General features: G+C 43.3%; 1 protein-coding gene across 1 annotated transcript; it reads right to left on the bottom strand.

Moving 5' to 3' along the window:
- Nucleotides 1-4327: 4327 nt before the first annotated feature.
- Nucleotides 4328-13612, bottom strand: LOC128768546 (meprin A subunit beta-like). The gene is made up of 17 exons (XM_053881499.1): nt 13575-13612; nt 13240-13301; nt 13049-13155; nt 12853-12973; nt 11733-11914; nt 11203-11415; nt 9133-9294; nt 9011-9037; nt 8723-8932; nt 8114-8545; nt 7786-7956; nt 7594-7699; nt 7331-7471; nt 6950-6988; nt 6440-6472; nt 4860-4892; nt 4328-4514 (listed from the first exon to the last, which is right to left on the bottom strand). The coding sequence occupies exons 3-17, from the start codon at nt 13143-13145 to the stop codon at nt 4433-4435; spliced, it is 2049 nt and encodes a 682-aa protein (XP_053737474.1). The 5' UTR covers nt 13146-13155; nt 13240-13301; nt 13575-13612; the 3' UTR covers nt 4328-4432.
- Nucleotides 13613-14641: the final 1029 nt, after the last annotated feature.

Consider the following 14641-nt stretch of genomic DNA (forward strand, 5'->3'; position numbering starts at 1 on the left):
TACACTGTAAAATCCTCCTGATGTGTGTGTGTAGAAGTCAGAGCACAGACGCATCACACATCCCTGTGTTGTCGACACGACAAGCTCACTTTGAGTTTGAGTTGAGTTTTTTTGTCGTCCCTCCATCTGCCATTATCCCATCCTCACTCCCATGGTGTTCTATAGTGACGTTGGGAAAGTGGACTTTTGCTCCCACACTGACAGACCAGGGCAGCCCTCAGCGCTGCAGGTTGATGCATGGGCTATTTGCTGTTTATAAGCCCTGATGTGGCTCTCCTCCTTCAGTCGCCGGGACTGACACGCACGGCCTTGTGAGGGCATCTGAATATAGCCACACAAGTTCTGTGTCGGACAGGTTTTTATGTCAAAATCAGAGTTTCAGTCACCGGATGTGCAACTATTTCAACATGGTGGATGAAGTCAGTCATTGCTATGATTGCTAAACAAAATGTTAGCAGATGAAACAAACCCTTAGTTCAGAGGTCAGCTGTTTTTATTCATTCATTTTTAACATCTTCACACTAAACAGATGGGAAAAAATCCTGAGACTCAGAGTAGATATTTCGAGCGCAGCCAAAACAAGACCTTATGATTTATTTATGATTATTTTTTTGACTCATTTTCAGGTAGCCTGCAGTTTTGTTTCCTTGGGTGTGTTGAATATGCTCCTACAGTCATTGTGGAACTATGTTTGTTATCTTGGCTCAGTATGTTATGAAAACATTTTGCTGCCAAATGCTCAGAACAACACATGCTAACAGTCATTTTCTGTTATGCAATCTGAGTCACAAAAGTTTTAAGATGTATTATTCTGAGACTCAGAGCAGGGCCACTGGGCAACATTCCGCTACTGAACAAGTGATGAGTGAAGTTCACATTGTGGGTTTGCTCTGCTCACTGAAAGTGGAAAAAAAGTAATTTATTCTATATGAAACACTTTGCCAGAACAGGGAAAAAAATGAAGTTAAAAAGTGATGTAGAGCTGTGAGTTCAGTGATGAGCAGCCGACTGACACGCAGTTGTCACATGTCTCAGGCAAATGGAGCTTGTGTCACATGCTCAAGTGTTGTGGATTTTCCTGACCACAATAAAGATCTTGGAGAGAGAATTGTCTTCAAGAATATTTATTGAATAATCTTTGCTAAGAGAGTGAGAATAAAAAAGTTCAGTGTGAAGTTGACACTTTCACTGAGGAATTCTCAGCAAAAAAACACTTTCATCACTGGACTGGACACAACAACATTGAAGATAACAAACCAGAATGTAGCAACAACTTTGAGCATCCGTGAGAAGCTCAGGTGGAATGTTGTCGTCCGGCGGGACGTTGTTTAGAGGAGGTGGTGGAGTGTCCCTCAGTTGACACTCATTTGGCGTTGAACACGACTTTGCAGTGGGATGCGTGCACCCAAGTGGCCCTTGGGTCTTTGATCGGCCTATGTGTGACGAGCAGGACTTGGACGGGCCCCAACCAGTGCTGATGTCGCCAAGATTTGGACCAGAAGTTCCTGATCAGCAAGAAGTCACCAGGACCGATGTCGTGCAGAGGAGTGTCGGCTGACAGTGGGAGAGCGTCAGCCACCTGCCGTATCGATTGGCGGCCTCTGAGGTATCATTCCAATGTTGGGTGGTGCTGTGAATAAGATAAAGGTTAGAACACATGCACAAGCTCCTCCTCGTCCACACAAGCACAAGAGGGAGACATGAACTATGGCAGAGGCTGGTGAAGGAGCGAGTCTTGCCCTGTGGGGTCAGAGTGTGACCCAGGCTTGTTTTCACTGAGACAGTGCACCTGAGAGGTGAAAGGAAGACGGCACACTTTCAACTGTGCAGAGAGGAAAATAGAAGGATCATCACGCTCAGGTTCCCCATCAGACACCTGCATACACATCTGAACAAAAGGACCCAAAGCCTTCAGAGATTCAGACTTTGGCTTGGAAATGGACAGATGAGGTGCAGAATACAGGGAGGTGAAGACAGGAAGTTGTTCAGGAGTCAACATGCATTGCTGCAGTGCACCGGTGCTCATCAAAGAAGAGGTCAGTCAAACACATGGCGTCATTGAGATCCTTGTAAAAGTCAGTTCCATCCTGTCTGTCAGGTCCAGAGGTCACATGTGCAGCGCAGTGCAGTCTGTCAGGAGTCACATAAACCGGAGGTGTACATTGAAACTGAAGACAGTTTAGACTCCCATCAAAATTGTGACGACTAACCGTTGTAACAATGTATGGTACTGGTATGTGTGAATGAAGTTCCGTGTGTTGTTCCCGGGGGGACACTTTTGTAAGTGACGCAGGTGAAGCAGCAAGAGTGTGGACGTGTGTTGAGCGAAATAAAAGACCTCTCGATTGAGGTACAAAACACCTCGTATGGTCCATTCTGTAAGAAGGAACCAAAGGTGGAATGAAACAACGGTTAACCCAGTTGGTGTTGATGTTAAGACGGTCCCACACTTTATCTTCAAATCCTTCCCAGAAGATTTACCGCACCCTGTGGGGACATCAAAAACAAATGTTTCAAATCAACGTTTCCCTCTGGAGATTCCCAAATGAACCTCAATGGTGCAGAAAACCTAACACTACATTTCTGCTGGAACTCATCCTGTAAGTCGAACGCCCGCTTGGTTTTGTTTTTACTTCACATGTCCTAATTGCAGAGTCGCGCCAGAGTCGACCATGACATTGATCCTCACACCGTTGACCTTGGAGGTTATCATTGGCAGGTGAGGACAGGTGTGGCGCCATCTTGTGGTGATTGTTGCTGTTGCTCTGCCCTTGATCTTGTCACCACTTGTGCAGGGACGTCTTGTTGGGGAGGGGGAGGAGCAGGTCCTTGAGTGGGGGTTGGACAGCAATGGATGGAGCGATTGGCAATGGACCCGGAACCTGGTGTCTTTTGTGTGGCAGAGGCACCCAGTCGTTGTCTCTCTGACGTGTGATTTCACACCTTTCCTGCTTTTGTTCTGTTTTAATTTGTTTCGCCACTCTACACTGGGCTTCTTCCAGCCACACTTTTCTGGTGTTTTTCAAACTTCCTCACACGCTCCATTTCAAATGTCATTTTCTCTTCTCATTTCTCATTCAGTCAGTGTCTCAACATTCACAATTCATCACGGTCGTGGGAAACCCAAGATGATTCACCCACTCATTCACACTCCAAACATTCATCCCTGTATTTGTCTTTCATAATTTTCATGCAAGGAGATGTTCACTTTGGCTCCTCCTTTTTTTTCTTCTTGTTACTCATTCGTCTTCTCAGTTCTTTCTTTACTTTTTCAATTAAAAAAACTCCTTGTTTTCAACCACCAAACGTAGGTCAATCATGTGTTTACACTAAATCCCCGACTCAGATTTTTTTCTGTGTCGTGTTCGGAGTCATTTTCTGTGATGCAATCTGAGTCACAAATTTCCTGAGACTCAGAGTTGGGCTGCCGCTTTTTCTGGCCTCTCTATTTAGTCGAAGATGTTGAAGCCAGTCGTCAAAGTTGTTGCGCTGCTGTTGTCTCCAGGACAAGTCGAGGTTTTGGAACCATAACTCCTCCTACCTGCCAACTGTGCAGTAGTTCCGTGGTGGGTGGGGTCCTCTATATAAAAAGAAAAAGAACAAAGGAAGTCGTCGCCTGGGGTGCACAAAGTTAAACTGAATGAAAAAAAAAAGTTTTCTTTCAACACCTCTTGGAAAAACAAGATGAAAAAAAAAACATATAGTTAACTAAAACAGATGAAAGACCTTTGGATGTTTGTTAAGTTTGAGCTTCAGACTTCCTCAAACTCATGACGCAAGAAGAAGCCTAAAGTTAGGAGAAAAGAAGAAAATTTGGGGGAGTCTGCTTTACTTCTTGGAGACAAGTTTTCAAAGAAAGGTCTCTTAGCTTATATTGTCCTCCTGCACCAGCATGGATGTCAATCAACACTGTTCATTTGAAATTCCCAAGAGTTTCAGAAATTAATTATTGACATTTATAGTGTCTGTTTGCTACAAACCAGGATGTCGACCGCCAAATCATGAACACTGTGATCGTCATGCTTTTCAATACGGACATGGTATGGAGTTTTTAGTTTTCTTTGAGTGTTGGTATCGAATTTTGGAATCTTGCTGGCTGAGTTGGAGGCTGTTATCCACACACATATGTTTTAATGGTGAAAGCCTCATCCTCCATTCATTGTCTGCGCCACACTCCCTCTCACCTCAGTGGGCAGCGCAGGGATTAAAAGCCTTGGTCTCCGGTCTGAATTCTGAAAACCATGTTGAGAATAGCATCACGGAATGTAAAGCCAGGGGAACAAATCATTTGAGGTTGACTGCATTTATTTGCTTTGGTAAAACACCCATCACCAAAATAAATCACGACAAAGACAAATGTCTAAACCCTGTCATTCAATCCCGCACCAGAAAATCCACATTTATTTGGGAGAGCATGAGCTGGTGGTTCCACTCAGGCGATCCAGAGCAGCACTGCTGACAGGAGGATGAGGATGGGCGACGACATCATCGCAGGAGAGAAACAAAAAATGCTCCTGTGAAAAAGAAGAAAAACAACCCAAAGTACTTGAAGTGTTCATGGCAGCAAAGCATCCGTGCTGTGCTCTATACAGTCTGATCTGAGTCCATTTATGTGGCACAGGGGCCAAATCTGACCTTCGAAGACGTTTTACGTGGCCTGCATTGGCTTGAGATTAAATAGCAGCGAAGAGCGCAGCAAAAACTAGGATGATGACATCATGACCAATGGAGATTACTGTGTTCGGGACTTAGAGATGGAAATTTTGATGGGGTTTGATGGAAGAAAGTTCATGTGATGGACAGAGGAAAGAAGCAAATGAAAAGAAAAAAGACATTTCTGTGAGTGGAACACCTTTTACCTGTCATCCAATGTTTCATGGGTCCTGGGTCTCCTAAAAGAAAAAAAAAATTCAATGAATATTTCCTGACACTGTTTATTTTCTCTGGATAAAGAAAGCTACTCTTTGGACGATTGTTTATACCGTATTTTCTGGACTATAAGCCACTTCTTTTTTCTTGCAGTCTGAACCATTGCGGCTTATACAACAACGCTACTAATATATGGATTTTTACTGGGGATGGTCCAATCGATCGGCCACCGATTATGAAAGGCTGACCTCGGCGTGATCGGTGAATGCCGATCTCTGCCTGTCATTGCCGATCACATGACAGTCGGCGCTCTGATGAAGCACCGCCCGCGGTTTGTGAAGTGTCTGCTCCTCCTTCCCTTCCTGCTGACTCGCTGCTCGCTTGGCAACAGCCTGTCTACTGTGGAGTTTTTATTCAGTCTGTCATGTCAAGTTTGCATCCTGCAGCACATGCACATTAAAAGGCGTCAACGCCACAAATTACATACAATATTTAAAACACCAGCACTTGACAGAGGACAGAGAGTTTTCCGTGCTCATGAAACTGCAGGAACCAGCGGTCACTCGCAGACACATACGGAATGCTAAGCATATTGCCCAAGAAATAATCATTAATTTCACCGAGCCAGATGACCAGCCGTTTTCAGGTGTCGCTTTTAGACGGAACTGACCGAATCCGCTGCTGTTCTGTGTGTCAGAGGCAGCATTCTTTGGCCAGCTGAATCAGACACTTTTGCAAATGTCCAGAGTGGGAAGTTTCACAAAAGAGGTTGAAGACAGCTGCTTATGTTGCTGGCAAAATTATTGAGCCTCATCACATCAAACCGATGACATCCGGGTCTTTTATTGACCTTTAAAGCGCTTAAAATGCGCTGTTTCCACCCACGTGTCAGAGACGATCGACTGGAGGGTGAAAACAGCGCATTTTGAACACTTTAAAGGTAAGTAAAATGAGAGTTCATGATTCAACTTTAGAAGATTTCCCAGATTGTTTCATGAGTCAGTCTCGATGCTGGACCCTATTTTCAAATCTCGAACTAGAGGAGAAGTCATGCATTTTCTGCAGCGCAGACAGCACCAGTGCATCCACGGCTTATGGGACGCTGCGGCTTAGGTAAGAAAAAGATCTATTTTCCTTCATAAACTTTGTGGGTGCGGCTAATATTGCGGTACGCGCCATAAAGTTCCAGAAAATACGGTATATGGTTTCTTTTTTATTATATTTATTCATTTTTAAGTCAACTGCAATTATCTAATTAGTAAGAACTATTTGTGTATAACTCAATAAAACAAACAAAATAAAAAATAAATAAAATAAACCAAGGCAGAACATGTTCTTCAGTTATGGTGTGGGTCGTTTCCACACAAGTTCTGTGTCTGACAGTTTTGTCTATCCAACTGAGCGTTTCACTCGCTGGATCAGCAACTTTTGGAAAATGGAGAATAAAGTCAGTCAGTCATTGTTGTTCATGCTATTCCAGGTTTTTTGCAAAGTTATGTAAGTTACAGAGGGAAGAAGTAAATGAAAAGAAGAAAATGAAACAGTTGTGACGGAGCACTGCTCACTGTACCTGTCATCCAATGTTTTATGGATCATGGGTGACCTTAAAGAAAAAAAAGAAACCACTCAGACTCAGAGTAGAGCTGAGTACTTTTTTCCTGGCTAACAAAAGCAACTGCTTCTCTTGTCTGTCCGTCTGTCCGTCCATCATCTTTTGAAAAAAGGCATGGAAATTCAGGATGAACTAGTTTGTGTAGGACTAATAAAATAAAACAGGAATTCAGAAGTGGCTGCAGGGTGAACAGTGTCATGCGCCCACCAAACCAAGATCGCACTATACAGTCGTCCTCGCCATCTGATAAATGAATGGCTGTATAAATAAAAAGTCAATTCAGTCGATGAGGTAGAAATAGTTCATCAGCGTTCTGCTGTTGTTTCTTGGACCGTTTGCACTGGCGATGAATCAAACATCGTGAGGTGGCGTGCGCAAGGTGTGAAGGACAGACGGAAGAAACAGACAAGTATATTCCAAGCAGTTATTATGGTGATGCCCAATCTTCCCGACTGTTACTCCTCCTACCTGCCAACTGTAGCTCCATCGCTCATGGTGGTTGGCGGCCTTTGAAAAATAGAAGGAAAATATAAAAGTCACCGTCTGGGGCTGACAGAGTCAAACTGCCAAAACATTCACACACAATGTATGGAAAACAGTGTGGAAGATTCATTTCAACGTCTCTTGGATCAACAGAAGTCCTCCTCAGTCCTGTGATCTAATTGGTCGAGGAGGAAACTGGACTGAGCTCAACGAAAAACCAGGCAGAGCACATTTCTGTTGTGAACTCACTGTTCAGATTTGACGTATTTTTACGCAGAAGCGGAAAACAACCTTGTGCTTATTAAATATATGTCCACAAAACATTGTTAATTGCTTGACTTTGCTGCTGCACACAAAATGTGTTACCTTTGGTCAGTTGTTGGGTGACCTGTCACTGGGTGAGCTGTCGCTGGGTGAGCCGTCGCTGGGTGACCTGTCACTGGGTGAGCTGTCGCTGGGTGAGCTGTCGCTGGGTGAGCTGTCGCTGGGTGAGCTGTTGTCGGCTCACTGAGGAGGGAAAAATGAAGACTGATTCAAAGTATCACACTGTGGTCGCACTTCTGATCATACATAGCTGTAATTCAGGAAGATAAATGTTGTAACTGCAGGGTGAAGTCAGGAAACTGTACCGTGTCGTCCATGAGTCATTTCTTTGGTTTTTTGGTGTGAGCTTCACTGCCATTGGTCCAAGTTTGGCCTTGGGAAGTGAACTTCCATTGATCAGAGGAGTGATATCTAGGAACAGACCAGTTTTGCTGGGTTAGATATCCAGAGTCCAAAGTTTCTCATGTCATTTTCAGCAGACGGTGACGCTGCCTTACCTCGGAAGTAAAAGGCAAAAACAGCACTTTCTCCTTTAAGAAAATTGAGGGACTTCAACTCAGAGGAAATTCGTGACATGATTGTTTTCCGGGTGTTGGCAAAGACTTCCTCAGTGTCATTGGTCTCAATTTTTTTCCCAACCTTGCGAGGATTGTCCCAAAGAGATGAATCTGTTTATTCAAAATAGGTTTCACTTTTCATTAAAAAAAGACATTCTCTATAGAGCCCATGTCCACCAGGGGAAAAAAAGGTTCCGCTTGCTAAGCACAGCCTTTTTTCTATTTCCTGGCAGGAACGGGCTTCCAAAGATCTTAAATTCACAATCACCTGAAGTGGTGAAGGTTCTTTGCATCGACATGTGGTGCTGGATGTTGGGAGTCTGATCCACCACATGCACTGTCACTTGTCTGTTCAGACATGGCCACGTCAGCTCATCATCATTCTGGCCAGACAGCAGTTGCACTTGCAATCCAAAAATATCTCCAACCATTATTACAGCGAAACGATATGCGTAGCCACCACTGGAGTAGTGCCGCGGGCTGTACACGATTGTGCGGGAAGGACTTGTGGTCAAGACGTGCTCAAAATCATCAATCTGCATGGTCACATCAGGACATTGTATTTCTGACAGATTAATGTCATCGATGGAGATGCCACCAGAGGAGCTTCCATTTCCTTTTTGAACTTCAAACTCCACCTGGAATTCACTCTGAGCATCCAGGGAAACATGGTGGATCCTCCAGTGGGACGTTGGTGGTCCTTGGATGAGAGAATGGAAAGTGAAGTTCTCACTGATGCCAAGTGAAAGTAGCAGGATATGAAGTGGTGAATCATGTAAAACAGCTCAGGGGGTGGATTCCTGTGTGAAGGTCACCCTGAATTCTCAATGTAGACTGTGAACCAGGACCTGATAAAACCAGAGGGTCAGCTGCTCACCAGTGACTTGTCCCATGAGACGTGCTGTATTGGTTTCATTGTTGAACTCCCTGATCCAGATGTTCAGCTGGTCGTCCGCGTTCCCATTGTGGAAGTAGTAGAACTGCAGACACTGAAGGTGACCCTGTCTCTTGGGCTTCATTCTGGGGGTCTCCAGCCAGGCAGAGTCGCCTGCTTCACCAGCCGCCGTGCTTACATGCATGAAGTGACCTGCGCCACAGCCAAGTGTCCGAATATGGAACTTCATCTCGGTCATGTTGGAAAACTTGGAGAGTAAAAGGCGCTCACCTTCCTGTGGAGGTTCAGGTGTAAATCCTGCGGGGAAAAATACAATCCTGCTTTAGAGCAACGTTAATGATGCTGGAAAAGACCAGGAGGAAAATGTGTCAGCATTGTGTTTAGAAACATACCTTCCTCTGCTGTGACACTGGGAAGACTGGTGTGGTCAGAGCTCGGCCCACCTTCAGCACGCGTGACCCTTTCCCATTTGGTGCTCCCACGCGAGCTGTTTGTCATGTGACACATGGCTCCGTCGGAAAAATCACAATACAGCTGAAAGGCAACGCTGTCGTCTGCAGTGGTGCGTGGAACAAAGTCAAGCAGATCAAAGGTTTGGCCACAGTTTTCAGAATGTTTCATTGTGTTTAAATGTTTCACGATAAAACACTTGGATTGACGGACCCTCAAAGAAGGGCGGGGCGTCAGGGCCAGCAAGGCCTTCTCTGCTGTAATATCTATTCTCCACTGAATATGTCCTTCATATTTATGTCGTAGTTCATCTCAGTGTGTGTTTCTAGGTTAGAGTTTTTGTCCAATCAGAATTCAGCGAGCTTGTGTCGCCAGCTTGTATGAAGTCAGTCGAGGCCTTGAGAATCAACAGTGCAGGCGTCTGTGCACTCTGAGTGAACAGGCACCTGCAGGTGATGGATCGTTGCCACAGCCAATCAGATCATGAGTTGGGGACAGCAGGGCCTTCTGGCTTCGTTGAACATGACTCGTACGCATCCTGTGATTGGCTACTCATGGGACACCGTCATTTCCAGATTCACCGCTGCTTTTTTCTCGCTCTCTGAACCCTGTGGCTGAAACATTCATGGTTCTTTTATGGGCAAACAAGCCTCAGACCAGTGAGACCTCAGGTGTTTCGTGACATTCCAGCGCTTGTTGTTGGCCCCTGCATCTTCAGCCACACTGGCTTGGTCACCCAGGCCGAGAGAAGGTTTGTTCACCACTTCTGATCGAGTGAAGACACCAGGCTGCTCTCAAAAGAATCACAGTATATAATAATCCAGAGAATTCTAAATACTTCACTGGCATTAACTAATGTTACGGAATAGATTACGAAATACTGTGTGGGGATGAATTCTGTAATCTGTCATGGAATACATTTTAAAAATGACCCTCCCAACACTTGTGTCCTTTGAGCTTATGCAATGATCTTAGTGGAACAGCAGGTGGCAGTAGCGTGGCAGCGATCAACTCCAGAGACAAGACGTTCTTTTTATGTTGGGAGTGGCATCACTTTCTTTATCATTTTTCTTTTCAAGAACTTCTCCAGAGTTGGTAACTATCAGGGATTTGCAGCTGGCAGGTCAATTCAGTGACTCACTACTGCCACCATAGGTGGCGAGTGTATTCAAACTGAGCGTCTCATGGCCCAAAGGTGTCGACCAAAAAAGTTTTAGTGGCCCTCGAGGAGGTGCTCTCAGGAACAATATATCATTTCTTTTGAAAAGAGCAGCACCAAGATACAAATCAGAACAGGTTTTTGTTTACAGTGTTGATTTAAGATTTCGTTCCATTGGATCGAGTCGTGCATCTTTCCGTGAGCAGAGCCACTCTTCCAACTGATCAGCTGCAGTGGGCCTCACCATTTGTGCTGTGGCCTGGAGCTGACAAACATTACACTGAGATTTCCCGTCATTTAACAGAGTCTTTCAATGTCATGTGAGATAGTTTGAGGACTAGAAACAAGGATGGTTGTTTGATATATTCACCTTCGTCTCCCTCACACACACGGTCTACATCTGAAGTTCACTGGAACAGAGTCCAGAGTCTGAGCTCCAGTGATATTTGCTTGATGGAAACGACTGTGTGGGAACAACAGCTCAAACGGATGTAGAAATCGAGCGCTGCAGTCCACAAAGCTCATCAGCTCTTCCACATGTGAGCAAGCAGCCGGACATCACTGCAGGAGTTCTACTGTCTGGATCGCAGTGTAAACCTCATCAGATCAGTCAAACCTGGGTCATAGAGACGGCACAAGCCGCCACGTGTCAGACGACTCTGCTCTTGAACCAACGTTCAGCACTTTGAATGATAGATTTTTATAGATTTGATGGATTGGTTGTTGACGCCCCACATGCCAGACAGTTATCGTTTAACTTCACCAACAGTTTCAGATCAGCACAAGAACTTCTCACCCAGTCTACTGTTCAATTGCATTGTGTATTAAACGTGTTGTAATTCCTCCTACTTACTGCATTTGTAGCGAAGGTTGAGCTTCTTGGCATCTCCTGGACTCATTTCCTCACTTTGGCCGATCACGTCTTGGTACTTGGGGTCTTTGGTGCGGATTGTGGGAGCGAATACTTTGCTGAACTCATGTGATCCAAAATGCGTCACAGACCTGTAGTCGTACGGGAATCCTTGGGTGCTGATGTCATTCACTATATTGAACATCTCTGACTTCCCTGAAAGACATTTTAAAATGCGTGTCACTCACCAGGCCATGAAGAAGCATCACTTATTTCTTTGGTTACATTTCTATAGACAATCAACTGTGCTGGGACCAGAAGCCTTGAGGCTGGCATGCTTTGGATTCAGGATATAAAGTGGCACTTAAAGGACCATCAAGCTCTTTTGAGGCGCAAATACGTTGTGAACTACACATTTGCTTTTTTTCCTGATATTTCATGAGCAGAGCAAGTGCTTCTCAGAAAACCCCTGTCTCTCTTCTCTGCCCTTTAAATCAATTTACAATCATTCTTCTTGAGGAGAAAAGTTGAACCTTCTTGGATGTTTTCGTAAACAATGGTGATGAAATCATCTCTGTCAGGTCGGACGTGTTCGGGGTAGAAGCCAAGAGTGCGGAGGAAGTGTTCTTCGACAGTGTTGATGGAACTGCAGTATGGACTGAGGGAGATATTCTGTCCTTTTTCCAAATTCTGTTGTCCGACGGATGAGGAGCACCTGTGGAGGAAACAAAAACAACAACAAGTTTGTCTTTAAAAAGACGTCCTCCTTGATTCTTTTCTGGATATATATCTCAGCTTTGTAATGACAATAACTAAACCCCTAAAATTGAATGTACAGTTTTAGCCTCATACAGAGTCTCAGATTCTATTTCACAATAGTTGCTTTTTTTGAATACATTTTTCTATAAAGCATTTTAAAAATAGATATTTCACATACAGTACAATACTTTCCTTCACAATCTTGGTTTGAGCTATTTTCTCACTCACCATGTACCCTTTTTAAGTAACTGTTACTGTTACTCATTCGTTCTTATGAATAATTTTAAGTATATAATATAATAATAATAATTTTAAATTTCATCCTTTCTTCTTCTTTTTTCTTCCTCACTGATGTGGCATGTTAGCGACGTCTCTCTGGTTTAAACTTATCAAGAATATCAGTCATTGAAACATTCCACACGTCTTACACAAACCTGTTGGTCTATACTCCGACATGTCGTCTCAGTTAGAGGTTTGAATGCTACATTACAACACCGCAACACTCACAACGTGCTCAGGCGCCATCATGTATCATCGACTCAGGCAGAAGGGAACGTATGGATAAACATGGCTCTTCCTCACTTCACTCTATGTTCAGGTGACGCTCCACCTGGCTAACACTGCAGATAACGCTCACAACATGGAAGACCAGGAGACAATCCCTCATTTCTCAATTTTAGGTTTCTCTTTTTCAGCATCAATTCCATCATTTTTACTTTTCCTCTGGGATTTTTTGCTTAATTTGTATTTTTTTTTTTTTTTTTTTTTTCAAATTTGATCTTGCCAAGGATCAATTGATTTTTTTATAATATATGTCTGGTGGACTGGATTCCTTTTCTATTATTATTATTTTTTTTTTTTTTTACATTTTTAACACAGTGAAGAGGAACTTACTGTCGGTCTTGGTGTTGGACGTGAATGAAATAGTCCTGCGTCTCTCGGACAGTGAAGTCAATGCATGACTTCAGCCTGAACTGATCCAGTGCTCTCAGGACGATTCCCTTCACATTCAGGTCTTGTTAAAAAATACAGATCATGTATCAAAGCGCGATGATATTGGTTATTGAAGCAGAAGATTATGATCATTTACCGAGGCCTCTATGAAGAGTGTATGGAACTGGTAAATCCCACAGTGAAGATGCTGATGAAGGCACAAGGAACAGCAGCCAAAAACACAGGCCCTTCATCCTGTCCAGTCTGTGAAACAATGAAACAAGTTCATGTCAGAAAGACAAACAGAAGCTTCTCACCTGACCTGCATCTATGTACCAAACCTTGTACCTTGAAGCCAAATGTTCCTGTTGGCCAGTCCAGTAGCATCTGTTTCTCTGGTCAACTGCTGCCTTTTAAATGAGCGTCAAAAGTACACATTCAATTAAAATAAAAGAACAGGAAAAACAGGTTTGGCTGGACGACTAATGAATGGCATCTTCAGAACAAACTAATGAAGTGATGCAACAAATCCCTTGGCGCTCTTCACGCCATGCTTCAGATTGTGCTGGGAATATCTGACTTCACTGAAAGCTGGTTGTCTTTGGCATCAACAGCTGCATTGCTCTGTGTTTGATTGACTCGTCTCTTGTGTGTCATGTACTTTGAACCACCTGTGTAATCACCTCTTGACTGGGACCACTGACCCTTTTCAGAGATGCTGTTCTCCTGTTGGGGTCTTCTGCTTGCAAGCTATACACATACAGTTACGGACGTCTGATATTGACATTTTGCCGACAGCGTCAGTTTTGTGTCGACAGTTGTTGATGTGTGAAGGTGTTTCCTTGATACATCCGTGGAACACCTTTCCCTCCTTTATTGTGATGCCTCACTGAACGTGATCCACAAATAAACAGCTTCTGTTTTAATCGCAGTTCAATGGTAAAAGAATATTTGTCACAAGAAGCCACATTTTTCAATTTGAATGTATATAGTATATTACTGGATCCAATGATGGACCCATACATACATTTAAACAACAAAATGTTGTTTATTCTGCATCAGTTTGACAGTAGCACCGTAAATCACGATGGTGGCTATATTCAAGTTTTTATATCACCTTATAAAATCTAAAGCTCTTTTCATGTCTTGAAAATATTTGTGTAAGAATTTCAGTTTTATAAGAATTTCAAGTACATTCAGAGTCGTGGAAACCCTGGCCAATGTGTAGCGAAAAACATCCCTAAACAAACACAAACAGAAGCTTTTGTTTGCTTTTGTTCAGGGATTCCTCCATGTTTGTTGTTGTTGTTATCATCCTAGCTGCCATGTGTCTTGTGCGACGCGACTTGTGCTCTGATATATAACTTATATAATATATAATGAGAATACTTTTTCCATCACAATTCCCCCTTTTTATTCCAAATGGATAAAATAATAAATTAAATAGAATTTTGCTACAGTGAAATGATGAACACTACTCATGATGAGATTAAATGTATGATAATATTTGTGATTAAATGGTAAGAATAAATGTTTGTAAAATATAAAGGTAAATATGAACATGTGGATAAATGCGAGTAAATATAAAAGTAAAACTTCTCAGAATAACATCCGGTGAACCAAGCCCATTGGGGTTGAAGCTAAATCATCACACAAGAGACGTAACCGAAACACATAGAATCATTTAAATGACAGCTGCGGACCTTTTCAACCAAAATAGTCGGAACATAGTGAAGTCACCCTCAACTGG

Source organism: Synchiropus splendidus, chromosome 12 (assembly GCF_027744825.2).
Source record: "Synchiropus splendidus isolate RoL2022-P1 chromosome 12, RoL_Sspl_1.0, whole genome shotgun sequence".
NCBI lineage: Eukaryota > Metazoa > Chordata > Actinopteri > Syngnathiformes > Callionymidae > Synchiropus > Synchiropus splendidus.